Source organism: Triplophysa dalaica, chromosome 7 (genome assembly GCF_015846415.1).
Source record: "Triplophysa dalaica isolate WHDGS20190420 chromosome 7, ASM1584641v1, whole genome shotgun sequence".
Classification (NCBI taxonomy): Eukaryota; Metazoa; Chordata; class Actinopteri; order Cypriniformes; family Nemacheilidae; genus Triplophysa; species Triplophysa dalaica.
The window spans coordinates 11,899,532-11,916,039 of NC_079548.1; the positions used below are offsets into that span (position 1 = coordinate 11,899,532).

A 16,508-nucleotide genomic window follows, 5' to 3' on the forward strand; every position below is an offset into this window, starting at 1 on the left:
AACTAATCGCTCGACCTGTGATGGATCTAGAACATGCATTGGTAATGTGACAGATATGTAGTATGTCTTGCATTAATCACATGCCGTTTCATAATGACCGCCTCGGGGTTGTCTAAAATAAGCATGATCAGAAATCATATCAGATTCTTAGCTTATAAATAACTGTTCAGCACACAAGATCAGAGTCGTGTTTTCAATGCTTTATGCCAAACGATGTCTAAATTATCTAGCACACATACAGCGTAAGGTATGTGCTTACTGTATACAACAATGTGCATGTGTTTAGCATTAGTACACTGTCCAATGTGTGTACGTGGTCAGCACGATTCCACATTATGCTAAGAAAAGCACGGCCAAGTGCAGCCATCTGGTAGAACTACTTGGCACAAGGGTCCACTGTATGGTTCCATGACATATTGGAGTGGTTAATTTTAACACTGACTGTGACACCGTTTGGCAGAATGAAGCATTTTGCAACCTATCACTCAGCCTATTTCAGTCACTTACCGGCTGCTAGCACACCACTACCAGGTTAACACACCCACAAATACACCGGCAATTACTCATTCTGAGCTCTATAGACTCAAATACAGACCTTACACAAAAATTGCTTGACAAAATTAACTTTATTTCAGCTTAATAAAACAACATAGTCGAGACTTCGAAAGACAAATTAAGAAAAGTAAAATCCATAGAAAGTAAAACTTTCATAAAAATACAATAATAACCTGATCGATTAATTTTATTGGGCTGAATGAGGCATCGTATTGTTAGAGGGCGATGAAACGAGGCCTGGTTTTGCAACATTCTCAGCCCTACACTCGCACAGACTTGATAAACAATAACATTACCGCCCACAGGACTCTGTGATAAATGCGTTTGTGTGTAAATATATTGGTGAATACATGAGTATGAAAATACGACTCCTTTAGCACACCTAAATGCCTCTATTCTTCCATTATGCTTCAAACAAAACGTAAAATGACTTCTTGTGTTCTGTTATGAAACCTCTGAAGCAAAGAATGATGAGTAATGTCATCCTTAAATAAGGTCCATGAGAATTTCATCCTCCATGACGCCGGACACCAGGGGCATCCCAGAGTTTTGTGAGACTGGACCCCGAGGACCATTAGACATCATCATTGGACCTGTGAGAATGAAAAATATAATTAAACAATGTTAAATGACGTTCATGCCACTTTACTGTAAATAACACAGTACCTTGGTGAGGCTGCCTCCACTGGGCCTGCATCTGAGCACCCCCTCCTGGTGCTGGATGACCCATCTGCTGGATGGGGTGCATGCCCTGCAGCCCACCCTGCTGTAAAGGAAAGAAAGATGATGCGATGAGAATTTCAAACAATTGTTTATAAAGTAAATCACTTTGTCGAACACACTTACAGGCTGCTGTTGGCTTAGTAGGAGGCTACGGAGTTGGGGATTGGCTCCTGGGTTTGGGAGGCGGAGCATGCCGCCGGGAGCCTGGGCTTGACCTTGTGCTACTTGATTGGGAAGAGCACCAGTGACGGGTGGCTGCTGATTGCCCGTGGCGACTGCTCTCATCTAATGGAAGCCAAAATTACAGTGATGAAGAAATGCAACAGAAGACAAAAAAAAGGGTGTAGAATATTGTATGTACGTATTAGTTCAACGAGAGAATGATATAATAGATGAGAGCAGTGTCAATGGCATTAAAGAGGAAAGATTCTGCAATTTTGCAGCATTTGTTTTCCCAGAAGTCTATTTAAAACACAAGTCAAGGCTTCTTGCACCAAAAACAGTAACTGTACATGACCATTTTCCACCCTCCCTCTAGTCTCAGCCGCAGACAGCACACCCACGGATTGATATTCAAACAGATGGAAAATATTCCAGGTTTTTAAGCCAGTTTGCAGCACGTAAACCAGACTTGCAAGAGAGGAACTGTACATTCTGCTTCTTCCTTCAGTACATATTCACCATTTATCGGGTAATTTTTGGAAAAAGAATCTTATTACGTCAACACAAAATTCTCCCAATATCTTCTGCATTTTTTGTACAAACATGCGGTGTCATTATTTGCGTTTCTCTATGGCAGGCTGAAATTGTGGTATCATGGAATTTAAATGAATTTAAATGCTGCAATCTGGTGCATTTTAAGAGCAAAAGTGACAACATGTGGTAAAATGGGAGGTCACAAACAGTCAAAACATGTATAGCATGAGCCATCAAAAAATTAAGCAAAAAAGTGTTTAACAGTTGAACTAATTTATTTATTACCATATATTAAAACGCGGCATGCGCATCGGGCCTTTTTCACAGTGCCATTGTCCCACTCCCCCGCATGGCAGTATCACTTTACTATCCGGAACAGATCATACATTCATAATTATGATGATGCGGCGACTGTTCAGAGTTGATACGCTTTCCTGTAGCTCAGTGGTAAGAGCATTGTGTTAACAACGCAAGGTTGTAGGTTCGATCTCAGGGGATTACACATACCCAAGTATAAATGTATAGGATTCTGCAATGTAAGTCGCTTTGGATAAAAGCATCTGCCAAATGCATAAATATAAATATAGAGTTAACCCATAAGTAAAGCGTACACTCTCTCAGCACAACAGAGTATGTTAAGTTTTTGATTTATTATGTTTTATGTGCGAGTTGAGCAGACCTATCAGTTTATACCAAAGTAACGCGAGAGCAATTAATGACAGAAGCTTTCTCCTGTGGTACACACCGATCGGTCTGAGCAACTCTGCTTAATGTCCGACAAACCAAATATATTGACAAGTTTAGGACACAGTGAAACAGGGCACCATATAATCGTGTGGCAAGCATCCGTGTAATTTTTTTTAAGGAGGAAATTAAGCAGACTCATGCCCATCATGCATTCAAATCATTAAAATTGGCACGGATGAAAACATACTGCGTTCTGTGCCTGAGCAACAGACAAAATACCCAAGAATAATACTAAACAAACCTAATAAAGAAACGAAATATAATATCATTTACCATTAAAAACTAAACTATTGTTATACTTTTTAACTATTTATTTATTCTAAACTATTTTAACAATTTAAACAGTGTCATGCGAATTGTTAATTTAAACTCATGCTCCAGCACAGTTGGCAATCAAACTATGCGTTCTGCACCTTATCCACAACCTAAAAAATACTCCAAACATTCTTCTTAATTACCTTAATAACGAAAAAATGAAACGAAATATGAATAATTTGCCATTAAAAACAAAACTGAACAATTTTAATTGCTGCAACAGCCTGTAATGCGGAGGTACAACAAACAGAACAAGCTTTAGTTGGACTCCGGCTGAGAATCCTGATAAGCTGTCGGACATGGGCCGGGCTAGTGAGGGTGCTTTTGCACTAAGAAAATGTACAAGAAAATGTATGTGGTGCCGCTCGCAAGATTGGTGCTGAAATTGCTGGAATCCGAGCCATGCTTGCAGGAAATGCATTCTTCTGTGTGTGTGTGTGTGTGTGTGTGTGTGCGTCTGTAATTATGTATCTCAATCTCACCATGTTGTTTTGTCTCTGTTGGTCCTCCATCAGTGTGACTTGACTGACGGAGGGTAAGCCCACCACCACAGACTGAAGCAAACGAGAAGGGTAGAGAGGAAGAGAAGTCGAGGAAGGTTTAGAACAGCATGCATGTCATTCAGTCTCAAGCAGAGGAGATTTACAAACAGGGTCAGTTCACAGGGCCAGAGAAAGGAAGTGTGAGCCGGACAGGTGGAAAGAGGGGGGTGGGGGCAGCGCTGCTGGCTTACCTGCTGTTGCACGTTGCCGTGCGTGATGGGACCGGGCGGTCTGTTGAGGAAGTTCTGATTGGGTTGGACCTGTCCGGGTTGCATCTGAGCTGCGTTGCTCATCTGAGAACAAGACAAGTGTGGAATTATAATGAGAAGCCTTTAACACACAGTAATGTAATAAAACTGTATTAGAGTCATTTGTCTCTGTATTTGTCATTCTTGTGTCTATGCTCTCATGCTGATATTTGTAAACATGAATTTGTGTGTGTTTCACACCAATGAGAAAAACCCCGCCCATAAGCAGTGATTTCATGCGTGAAGATTGGTGAAATGGTTGGAAATTAAATTAAACCTTGTATGTGTAACTTACGGAGCGGTGCTGCTGCACTTGTTTGTGGTTGGTGATGACCTGCCGAATGCCGTTAACAAATCCGCTCTGGTCATTTGGAATCAGACCCATGAAGATCCTTTTCCTAGACGAGTAGAGCAGCATCAGCACCCGCACCTCACACGGCGCACTGTGGGGGAAGTGTACACAGCCAGCCTACACACACACACACACACACACACACACACACACACACACAAAATATACATCAAGCTATGTGCCAATCCACTCATCAAACTAAAGTGACTGGAGAGCTGCCTGGGCCCACATGATTGTATTTGAGCACAGGATTAAAATGAACTAAGCAGGCATTTCTCAGACACAGACAGAGTCTAAAACTGAATTTAATCAGTGTTAATGGTGTTTCACTACTGACAGATCTGTTCGTCTGTGTCAAGTGACTTAGCTTCAGGGTACAAGTTCATTTCAGATTCATTTCCTATTTCATCAGAGGTGCTGGTGGTTTGACTTTGCTGCTATTCATTTTGTTTTGGGAGACTTTTTTTTCCATTGCTAAATGTAAAAAATTATATTTTATATTATCTGCTGCAGACATTAAAAGCAGATGAAGGACACCCCCTAGAGGTAACAAAGTGTCGTTACAAATGTCATATTTTCTGTAGAAGAAGAAAATTAAAATTGGAAAATTATCCTTGCATAATGGTTAAGAGATAACAAAATTAAAAGGCACAAATACTTCTTGTCGTGGGTTTGATCCTAGGGATTGCATATACTTGATAAAATGTTAAGCATTTATTAATGATAATTAGAAAAATACACAAAAATGTTTCCTGAGACATTAAAAGCAAAACATTTTCAATATGCCCTCCTGGAAATCTGCATTTGGACCGCACTTGGACTTTAAGAGGAATTTTCAGATTCATCTCTTGATGCCGTAAGTATACTCACAAATCCATTTGCCATAATGCGATACAGCCCCTTCAATGATTCCACATCTTTATTGGTGAAGAGAAACTGCACCATACGTGAGTTTCTAAACAGAGGACCAAGAGTAGTCTATTGAAAGACAAGAGACAGATGGAGAGAAAGTGAGAGGGTTAAAAACCCTCAAGCAAGAATTATAAATAGATTTGCATTTCCCAAAGGGCATACAGAGTGCTTGCAAGGCAGCAAAAAAATGTGAGAAAACTTCAGGAGAAATAACTGTTTACTCTCTAGAGGTAAACACAGATGACTGAGATGGTTGGCAAAGACTAATCGCAGTTCTGTATGAAAGTACTGCACTGACACTTGAAATGTCTTTGTACACATTAATGGAAGATTGGTAAATTGTAACAAAAAAAATGTTAATGTAAAACTGCAAGTGATCTACAAAATGTTTTTGTAATAAGAATGACTTTGTGTGTTAAGTAGTAGCAGCTGAAAAACTGCAGAACATTTTATAAATGAAAGGACCATTTAAAAACTATTTTCAGTGTTTTTGAATTTACCATTTATAGTATTTGTTTAGGTTAAATTATCATTTTTGTTTCTTTCTGTGAAATACTTACAATCCTTCTGCCAAATTTAAAGGGGTGATTTAACGGTGTTTCATGCATTCTGACTTCTTTACAAAGTTGAGCGTATTGGCTTCTCTTGTTAAACATAGTCAACTTGTCAAAAAACAAGATTGGATTTATGGAACTTTATCACGGAGGAATTGAACACCGGAAGTGCTTGTCGAAGCAGTGTATTGATTATTGTGATTACTTTTATAGGCTTCAATGGCATATTTGACTAAATGTCTCTTATAATGAGTGTCCGCAAAATGATTTCAAAATCCAGACAGGAGACCAGATATTCTGATGATTACTGTGAACAGATTTTTACGAACTCGACCGATCTTGAAGTTTTAAAATCCGATCTGTAAAAGCAATGGCTGGTAAACATACTTGATTATTTCATCACAAGGTGTTAGTCAGTGCTCTAAATTAGTGATCAGTGTGCTGAATAAGATCACAATGTGCATTTATTTGTATTAAATCATTTTAATCACCAGTTGTTTTTGAAAGATTTTTCATTGACAGTCATTTTGCAGCATGTAATTCACAAATAAACCAAAATTCATTAATATTCAAAGTAGTCGAGCTGTCATCACGTTACTCTTTTAAGATTAATTAAGTGTTTCATATCATCAGATTTCTTTTAGGCAGTTACCATGCATTCAGCTATTTTAGGGACTAACAACGCACTTAGGCAACACTGCTCTTACAAAAAATGACCAAGCTCTATAAAATACCTCTGGTTTTACTTCAAAAACTACACTTTCATTACAATAAAACCATGTGTAATTGAGAAAACAAAGGACTGTAGTAGGTTAGGAAATAAATGTATTTATTATTCAGAATGTGAATTTGGATGGGAGATATTTTTATAGTAACAATTCAGTAAGTTAAAGAGATAAACATCTTCAGTTTCCAAGCGCATACTCCACACAAACGTACTTCCACATGTTAATTTAAAAGAAAAGCACTTCATTTCATAATATCAATCTCACCCATGCTATCCTCAACTGAGGTGAGGAGGTCGATATTCAGCTTTAAAGCAGCCGGGTGCTGCAGTAACACCTCTGGTTAGCAGATTCAGAAATTAGTTTTAAGTGTGTTGTTATGCTAATGAAAAAAGAGACACACGGCTTCGCTTACCGGATACAGCAAATGTGATAAAGGTCCATTATGTATTGTTTCTGTGCTCGATACACTCCCCCTAGGTTTTTTGAAAGTTTTTTTGGAACATGAAAAACCGTTACGTAACAACGATAGGAAGACACTTTTGCCATCAAGATTGGCTACGCTGCGGGCCTGCACCTGCAGCTCTTGCGGTGGTGTGAACAACAAACACCCTTCAAGTTCTCTCACTATTTCAGTGATGGATGGTATATAAACAGTGGATATAACGCTGGATTTCCAGATCGTTTGAAACTGATAGATGGAGCGGTCCCAGCACTAAAAGATGTCGGACATGACACGGTAAGTGAAACCAAATCATATGTCTGTGTTTTTCGTTGGCAATCGCCCGTACGTGAGTAATTTAAACAACACAAACTCATAGTGGATCAAGTGTGTAATCAAGTGTGTCTATAGGTTTGAAAATATAAATATTGTTTCTATTTGCAGAAAATGAAGACTGGAGAAACAGGTAAAAATAACAGAAAAGATGCTCTGTACCTTTTTGGACCTCAAATATTGCAAACAGTAATATTTGTAAAAAAAAAATATGTGATAACCTCGATTTTGATCACAGATTTAATGTGTCTTGTCATCCTGTCAGTCTTTCACATAGCTGTTGGATGACTTTGTCACTCCTGAGGTTTGAGTTTGTTGAAATTCAACAGAAAATATATCTAGACAATATATCTAGATTAAATTAAAATTGAAATAGTCTCCTAATTTTTACGCGGCTGTATCTTTAGTAACCACTTGTTAAAAGGGGGAAAATCCTATGTAACAGAGAATAACAAAGTTCACATTTACCAAAAGCTGCTGAGGGATGAGCTGCATGATCAGTTTCTGTGGCCACTGGTCTGTGTTTCTGCAACAAAGAAAACAAAACGCAACTCTATCTTCTCTGATCAGCTCTACTATATATTCTGCATTGTTCAAATCATGCCAGTCCTGTAGTTTCATACTCACAGATTCTCCCCTTGACTAACTTGGACCTGGCAGGGCAGAGAGCGTGTCAGTTTGGTATTGGAGTCCATGGACGAAGCCTTGGGCTTCTGCGGTGATTGATGGAGAGAGAAGGAGAGGTGACGGAGGGGGCGGGTAAAAAAGACAGAATAAGATGAAGAGGTTAACATAAGGAGTAAAAAGCTCTTGTTGGCAGAGACAGATGGTTAGGCTCAAAGCTTGGTGTAATATACAACCTGCTTGTGCAGCTTCCAAAACATGAGAGATCGCCCTGACAACTGGACAGCTAAAACATTCTTATATCAATAACAACGCCGTAATCTATGAACAAATGGACCTCTGCCCACCACCTTCTCCATTTCAAAGGCTGATCACCCAGACCAGGTCTGTTCGTCTAGATTTGTGCGAAAGCTCCTGAACAGACATGATATCACAGAAACAGCACTCATCTGCGGACAGACAGAGCTGTTGCACAGTATATCTATTGACTTAATTTACACGCTGTAGCGCAAGGCAGTGTTTGTGTTGGAGAATAGAGTGCGGCGAGCCGTGTGAACTCATCATCCAGATGGTGACTCTATGACGGGCCTCGGCAGCGAAGCGTGCCTCCTCGCTTGATAAGCGTACGTTGTTGGCATGTTATTGACCAGATGGTGATAATTAGCACAGCGTGTGTGTGTCTGTGTTTTTATTTCCCGATCATTTGTGTTGACCCATTGTCAAAAAGAAAACATTTTGCTAAGAGACTGTGCGCTTGGGAATTTGTAAACAGGAGCTGCCTAGATGTCCCCTGAGATGATCTCCTGGCCAAAGTGGAGAGGTCAATAGAGCTGCATTAATCTAAATGCTGACACTCTTCTATAAATCAAGAAATATCATCGATTCCATTAAACACTGTGCAAATGACACCCCAGACACAAACAACCTTGGGTCAAACTAATCCCCTAAAAAATACATCAATGATTTCTCAAGTTAATCAGTTTGTTCTCACACCTCTAGAAAGCTGGGTTGGGTTAAGTGGGTTTAGAGGTTTTTATAAGGCATTGGAGAGATCAATTGAGATCTCTATTAGTGGGTCATTTTCCGATTGTAAACCCCCTAACCTAAATGTTTGATAAATAAATCACAACTCAATATTTAAATAAACAGTTCCAGGCTCAAACAGTTCTTGGCCACCGCTGAGTACTATAGTAGGAAAAATCTGTTAAACACAGCAGAAGATATTTTGAAGAATGAAGGAAAGCAAACAGTTTGAGGGCACTTTTGACCATCATTGTAAGTTTCCCTATATTTTAATCAATTGTGGACAAGAACTGTCTAAATATTTTCCAATTTTCATTTAAATCTAATTTTAATTTAGCCGAACTGTCCCTTTAAGCACTGAAAAGACTCTGCTATCCTTGTTGTATAAACATCAGTATAAGTTTCTCACCTCTTGCCATTCTAGAACTCCACTCCATGCCACGATTTTGTTGGCGACACCCTGCTGTGCTCCAGCCTGAGGTGTAGGTACAGTAGGCTGAACAAAAAAATTACAACATTTTTCAAAGAGTGATGAAAGAAGTGTCTAAAACAAATTTGTATTATCAAATCTGACCATTCCAGGCTGAGATGGAGGCGGCGTCTGCTGATTGGTGGGCTGCGGCTGAGGGGCCTGAGGTGGCTGTTGATTGGGTGCGGGCAGGCCCGGGGGTTGAACTTGTGGTTGTTGCTGAGATGGAACTTGTTGCTGTGTTAACACTGGTGGTGACACTGTTGTTACTGTAGAAAGACTGGGTTTACCTTCTGCAGACTGAAGCACTGCGGACTGACTGAAGGGAGGATTTGCTATTTGTGGGACTGCAAAATCCAAAAACCCAAAACAGAAACATGTTAACAAGTGGCATTTTAGATAGGAAAATAACTGAAAAAGATGATCCAATAAGACAACTTGACCCACATCGAATCTTCTGCTGCTGACTGGCAACAAGAGCCATCTGTGCTGCAGTATGGGCCGCACTTAGAGAGGGGTTACTCTTTGGGGAGAGAGAATAAAAATGTTTGCGTGTGTGCGACAAAAGGACAACAGTCATGAGATCTCATCATTTTTGTAGAGGCTCATTTAAAAACAAAGCCAGATCATTACATGGAACACAAATGAATTGCCTCATCTACCATCTAGAACTACCTGAAAAATCGTAATCTTAAAAAAAAACTTACTGATAGTTTACCCCCCAAAAAATGACAATTCTGTCATCATTTACTCACCATCTTGTCATTTCAAACCTGTATAACATTCCTCTCCAAAGCACAAAAAAATATATTTTAAAGAGAGTTGGTACCGAACGCGCCGGACCAACATTCCTAAAAATATCTTCTTTTGTGTTCTGTGAAAGAAAGTCATACAGGTTTGAAATGTCAAGAGGTTGAGTACATAATGACAGAATTTTCATTTTTGGGTGACCTATAACTTTAAAAAAGGCCCCATATGCTGAAAATAACTAAGTATGAGCCTCAAATTATTAGTTAACATACATGTAGATACAAGTAGTTTAAAATATTTTACAATGAGCAGACTAAGATTATCCTAATTACTCATATCGATAAATGAGGTAGAAAAGGTAAAAACTCACATACCAAAGGTCACATTAAAATAATAAAACTTAGTTTGGATTATTTCATCAGAGATAATAATTATGCATAATCATATACACCTTCTTTACAAAACTCAAACTGTTGCAAAGCCACTATAATTAACCAATGTTTTGTGCCAATGTACGGAGCCTGTCTGGTCACCAGTCGAAGAAAGAAACCCCTCAAATCCCTGGCAGTTTTGCAATTCGTTCCCTCAGTTTAAAGAACCGTACTCACAGATTCTAAAACTCTTCCCACAATTTACAAAACCATGCTCTTGGATTGATAAACTGTACCCATGAGTTTACAATCTGTGCACTCGGTTTTGTAAACCGTTCCCTGCGTTTTTTAAATCCGTACGCACAATTTCATAATCTGTGTCCACACTTTCGCAATTCCCTTTAAATGCTAAATTCACGAATATCGAAAGTTTAATGTCAAACCAACTTTATGCCATCGTTCAATCACGCATGTGTTAACATGTAAAGACAATTTAGAATATAATAAAATTAAACGGTACAGGGCTTGACAATAAGCATTGTCATGTGGTTGTCCTTCGGACAAGTAAATTTGTCATTCACTTGTCCGAGTACTTAACAATAAATAAAGTAAATATTTCATTTGAATAATAATATATAATTATAATATAAATCAAATATAATCAATATAATTGTTTCGGATTTAGATAGTCAAGTTTGTTTCTAAGCATTTTAACTAGTGTCCGCTTTGGCCGCCTGACTTTGGTTATAGGCCTACTCTCAGTGACTGCTGACAAAGGCAAGCAGTAATTTTTAATTAAGTGTTAAGGCTGCAAGTTAACTTTTTTGCACATAACACTGGTGCTAGAGAGGTTTAAAGTTTGGTAGCACAGGCGAGATATGCAAGTGTAGTTCATTATTAATAGGCAGATAACTGACAAAAGACATTAATGTTACATAACGATGGATAAATTAGGGCCATATCATTTTTAGATGACCTAAATTTGTATGTTAATTTATCTAATTTCTGTGTTTTTGCTTTTTTACTATACAATAGTGGTATATTTGTCCACATAAACTACTGCAGTCTACTATAGTATTTACTAAAGTAAACTGCCGTAAAATTCGTACTATATTGTTCTTTAACTTTACTATAGTACACATTGTTTATCAATTTAATACAAGGGAACTTCAATTTTCAATAGAAAAAACTATAGTAGGCCTACACTACATTATTTTTTGTCTGAGTGTTCAATTTAACGGGACTTTTATTTTGAGTCTTCTGAAAGACGCTTGTTTGCATATAGCTTCACTCAAACAGTAAAACGATTGTAAAATTAACTCTCAGAGCAGCTCTGGAGATGAAGTGCACGTGTTCATATCCTCATACAGTATTCTCTCTCAGTTGCCCATACGAAACATTCACTTGTCCCGGACAAGCGTTAATGTCGAGCCCTGTGGTATAACGATACAATATTAATTAATGTTACAGCCGGAGCTCGTTCTGTTCGTACGACAGATGCTTCCATTGCGCGAGTAGGCTACAGTTTTCAAAACTGACAGGTGACTAAAACTTTTAGATAAAAATTTGATGGTAAACCACAGAGGTAAAGGAGAGGTTAAATGAAATCATAACTTTTATTTAACATATCATTGTATTCCTCTGATTTAAGCCGCAAATCAAAGACTATTCTCTTTAAATTACAATTTATAACACTTTTAATGAACAGACCTGCCTTAAAAAATTTAAACTCTATTTTTTTATCTATACATTTCTCTACATTGCATCTTTACATTTATTCAAAGCCAAGCGTTCTGTTTATCTTAGCACATACATACCTGGTATGGAAGGGATGTGCTTATTGGTGGTGTAACTTGGGTCGGAGGTACCAGAGACTGAGACACAGTCAGAGATGGGGGTGGCAGGACAGGTTTAAGGGAAACTGTTCCAGAACCTCCTCCAGGACCAACTGGATGTACAACATAGAGTAAATACCATTAATGGAGTAAATCTGCAAATGTAATAAAATACTACTTTATTTCTACATAAGCCCCATGTGCAACACAAAGGTCTGTGGGTAAAAACTGTTTAGAGACATTATCAGGAAAAACTAACCCACAAAACCAAAGTTTTTCTCACCAGGAAGTGCAATGCCCCTTACTAAAACCATGTGAAAGGGATCTTGGCTGTAGTCCGGATGTGCTGATTCTGGTGGCCCTGTTATCGAGGAGGCTCGTTCAAAAAGAGATCGTAGCGCTGGAAGTTTCCGTGGGGCAATTACAGAGAAATGGATCCCCCGCTACAGCAAAAACAGAAAACAGAAAGCATAATCAAAGTCTCAATATAATTTCCTTTTACAGTCCAGAACGAAGTTCTAACGACTAACTAAAATATTAAAACTACTGTCTAAGAAAGATGAAAACTAGCAATTTGTGTTATTTTGTGCTTAATGACTACCTTTGCACTTGCACAAATATGTTTGTATTGTTTGAGTCAATAAACAAATAAATCATCAAAATCAAAAATCAATATCAGTACACCTGAACTATCATCATACAGCACATTACAAAAATAAGTTCAGAAACATGGCCAGAATAAAGTATTTATTAAATGGAAGTAGATCAGTGCCGACTCACATCACGTATGATCTGGACCAGGCTGTCTGCAGTGCAGCCTGTGTAGCTGACGCTCTCCACAGCCGGTAGTAAGTAGGGAGGAGAATTACACAGCAATACACAAACCTTGCGAGTCTGACCGCTGGATAAAGAGCGAGAGAGAGAATTTACATCATTGTTAATAGCTGCTTTAGAACTTCATTCAAGTACTTAATTATGAGAAACCGTGTACTTACATTTGCTCCCTCATCTTTTTAAAGTCATCAAAAAGCTGAAGGGCCACGGAAAGGCCCTCGGCTATGAGACTGCAGCTTTCTGCTCCGCCTCCCATGAACCTGTGCAAAACACACATGTGTAAACGGAGCATATAAGGTTATCTGTCAGTCATCTGACCTGTTTGTGATGTCTGATAGAGGGGCTAGTTATCTAAACTGCAGGTGACATTCATATAGCAAATGTGTTGAAACATATGAAGCCCATACTGTATGCTGTCAATCCAGGAGACAAACTCAAAAGCAGAGCTGGTTGGAGCGTGGCACTGAACGTAAGACTCTGGGGCACAATCCACTGTGCTGAAGACCACCAGTCCATACTGTGTACCACCATACTAATAAAGGAAAAAGAATGATCATATGCAATATCATTGGAAGTGACATCTGAGGTGACAGCAGTAATGTGGAAGAGGTATAAATACAACAACTGGAACTTACATCTCCTCCAAAATCTGTTTCAGCGGGTGGTCCTCCATTAAAATACCTGTCATCACACAAAGCAGGTTTGAATACAATGCCATATATAATTATTAGTATATAAACTGTTTGAATTTTTTCCGGTCTTACTCTATTGTTGGTAGTATGTAATTATTTCGAAGCGATTCAAAATATGGACCAAGATTTGCAGTTCCCTCTATGACAAAAACCACATCTGACACCTGATTTAATCCAGACTTAGACGTGGGGTCCATATGGGTCACCATGGGTCTAGAACAAAGGCAGACATCAGATCAATATTACCAGCAAACTGATGAAAACAATTATGTTAATGTGACCTAACGTGATTATAAAAAACGACATCCAATCCAATGATTAACGTTAATTCTCTATAACCTGAAAGCAAACACTTTGCACTAAAATAATCTTCCTGTATATTTTATATGTTTAAACTGTAAATTCACATGTGCTGCATTAAGCTGTTTGCGTGTGTGAACACCAATCTTAGCATGTTAGTTAACGTTAGCTGTTATCATCAGAGCTAATTTAGCTCGTGTCTCTTACCTGCGCGTTTTATCAGACCACCTTTTGACGAAAATAAGACGGACTGATGCAGTCCTTAAACTCGGTGATATTAAACCAGTCGCCTTTAAAGCACTTTGAAGGCTTCACCTAAACGTTCACGTGAACCGCAATGACAACAAACATCACTCGGCCATCGACACTACGGTCTGCTTTCACATTGTGAAAATGGTCTGGGCTGGCAAATCGAGTAACGAATGATCGATTTTATACTCAAAATGTCAATTTCATACCAACCTTGTATATTTCTCTTATTACTGAGCATGTTCTTTATTGTTTGGCGTTGGATACGGAAATTAAATATATGCTTATTAAGATAAAATATGTTTTAAATGTGTGTAATGAATAATACAGTATGCAGTCTGACGCGTGGAGTTGTCTTTTCTCGTATTAGTGATAGCAGTAGGTTAGTACTATTATTAGGTATTGTTACTATTACTAGTCGTCCTACTATTGTCACTTTGGTCATAAAAATGATTTCTTAAAAAAACAATTAGCTAAGTAAACAGCAGATGTCACCAAACTCAAGCATCCGCATAATACTTTACTTGGCTATATTGATGTTTGTCATTGGGCAAAATAATTAATCAAATTGTGCGTTGACATGATACATTACTGTCTAATTTATACATACTGTGGTTGTTAAATAATAGACAAATAGATGGTCAAAATCTATGACTTAACCATAGTTTGGGGGGTTTGCTAAATAACTAAATGTAAATGTTTAGGCTTTTCAAGATAGTAGCCTAACCAAATTTACTATGGTCTTAACACAAAAACCATAGGATTATCATGATATTTGTGGTAAAATTAGTCTATGATATAAAACAAATTGTGGAAAAACAGTACTTTTGCTACAAAAGAAAATGGTCCGTACTGCACCGAAAAGCATAAAGAGGGAGACAGGTATGTCATTGAAGAAGAAGAATCGTGTTTCTAGGTCGGTGTACAACCTGTTTCCTGTCCTCATTGCTCTTTACCGCAAGAATGTGCATAATTACTCAGAAGGCCCCGAGCGATCCAACCCGCTGTCGAGCCGCGAGCTCTGATCTTCTGCCTTTCTCCAACAATAGAAACGATATTCTCCAGTGGCGACCAAGACCCTGTCAGTGCGCTCCACTGAGCTTCACAGCATCAAGTTTATCAAATGTAAGATCTCCAATGCTCATTTAAGAGCTGCTCTCATAATCCCTGTACGTTTTGCTCGATCGTTTAGGAAACCTCTTTTGAGATTATCCAGAATTAAAAAACATTTGTTTGCTGTGTCCTGTTTTTGCTAAATGCATGCTCTGTGCTCTTTTCCCCACATTGACCTCCAGGGAGTTTTCCTTTGTGTGGTGACACAATTTTTGGGAGCTGATTCTGTTCAGGTTTGTGTGGCCTGATAATGAGAGACGTTTTTAGGAGAGAAGGTTTATGTGGATTTAGGAATGAAGCCATATTATGATATTCTTACAATATATTAAGAAGCAAATTCATAGCCTAATGTGTGACAGATACAAGTAATACGTAAGGTTTTAAAAAGAATTTCAACACATTAGATTCAAAATTTAGTTGACACTTTAATCCAAAAATGATTTAATCCAAAGAGACAAATAGGAAAATAACCCGTATTATTATTATCACACATAGGCTACACATATCAAAGTTTCTCAACTCATCTCAAGGCAAATGTCAGTGAGTTTTTCGAGTAAGATTGATGTCCTCTCTGGATTCTACATCATATATTGCCACTCATGGGAAGCCACTTAATTTTACAAACTATTACAATGCAATATTACATATTCCAGTGATTTCTCATTCTTTTGTATTGGATGTTTCATAATCATAACCCCCCAAAAATTGATATAAAAAATAAAACATTAATTTGTGATTACGATTTAAAGTCACCATGTCCTGATTTTATAATATATTTGCACAACATAGACAACGTACTGTTGATATCACTCCTAAATTATTTTCTTTTTTATTCTGCATTTACTATTTACTTGTGTTTAAATAAAATTGTAATTTTTGTTTCCTTATGTGAACTACACTTTCTCCCAAATTCCACATAAACATATAGTTTTGCAGGAAATTAAAATGGGACGCACTGATAAGATGCAATGTTTGTAGATCTTGAATTCTGCAAAGAAAACATATTCTGTCAGTCTTTCACCTCCTGAAGTCTGTATCTGATATTCAACAGACACTGGTCTGATATAAACACAATACTGCAGAAATACTGAATACAGGCACAAC

The 16,508-nt window shown here is 38.1% G+C and overlaps 1 protein-coding gene across 3 annotated transcripts; it reads right to left on the reverse strand.

The window, feature by feature from the left end:
* Positions 1–607: 607 nt before the first annotated feature.
* med25 (mediator complex subunit 25) lies at positions 608–14,429 on the reverse strand. 3 transcript variants are annotated; one of them, XM_056753671.1, is made up of 20 exons: positions 14,250–14,429; positions 13,815–13,955; positions 13,686–13,731; positions 13,458–13,582; positions 13,212–13,310; positions 12,997–13,117; positions 12,500–12,659; positions 12,199–12,329; positions 9,708–9,783; positions 9,366–9,607; positions 9,201–9,287; positions 7,772–7,854; positions 7,613–7,670; positions 5,049–5,156; positions 4,122–4,295; positions 3,770–3,871; positions 3,519–3,590; positions 1,402–1,563; positions 1,222–1,321; positions 608–1,148 (listed from the first exon to the last, which is right to left on the reverse strand). In XM_056753671.1, the coding sequence occupies exons 2-20, from the start codon at positions 13,949–13,951 to the stop codon at positions 1,042–1,044; spliced, it is 2,190 nt and encodes a 729-aa protein (XP_056609649.1). In that variant the 5' UTR covers positions 13,952–13,955; positions 14,250–14,429; the 3' UTR covers positions 608–1,041. The 3 variants fall into 3 exon arrangements, with proteins under 3 accessions (XP_056609649.1, XP_056609648.1, XP_056609650.1); XM_056753670.1 differs by having other exon boundaries at positions 7,772–7,857; positions 14,250–14,428; XM_056753672.1 differs by lacking the exon at positions 3,519–3,590 and having other exon boundaries at positions 7,772–7,857; positions 14,250–14,428.
* Between the last annotated feature and the right edge of the window lie 2,079 nt (positions 14,430–16,508).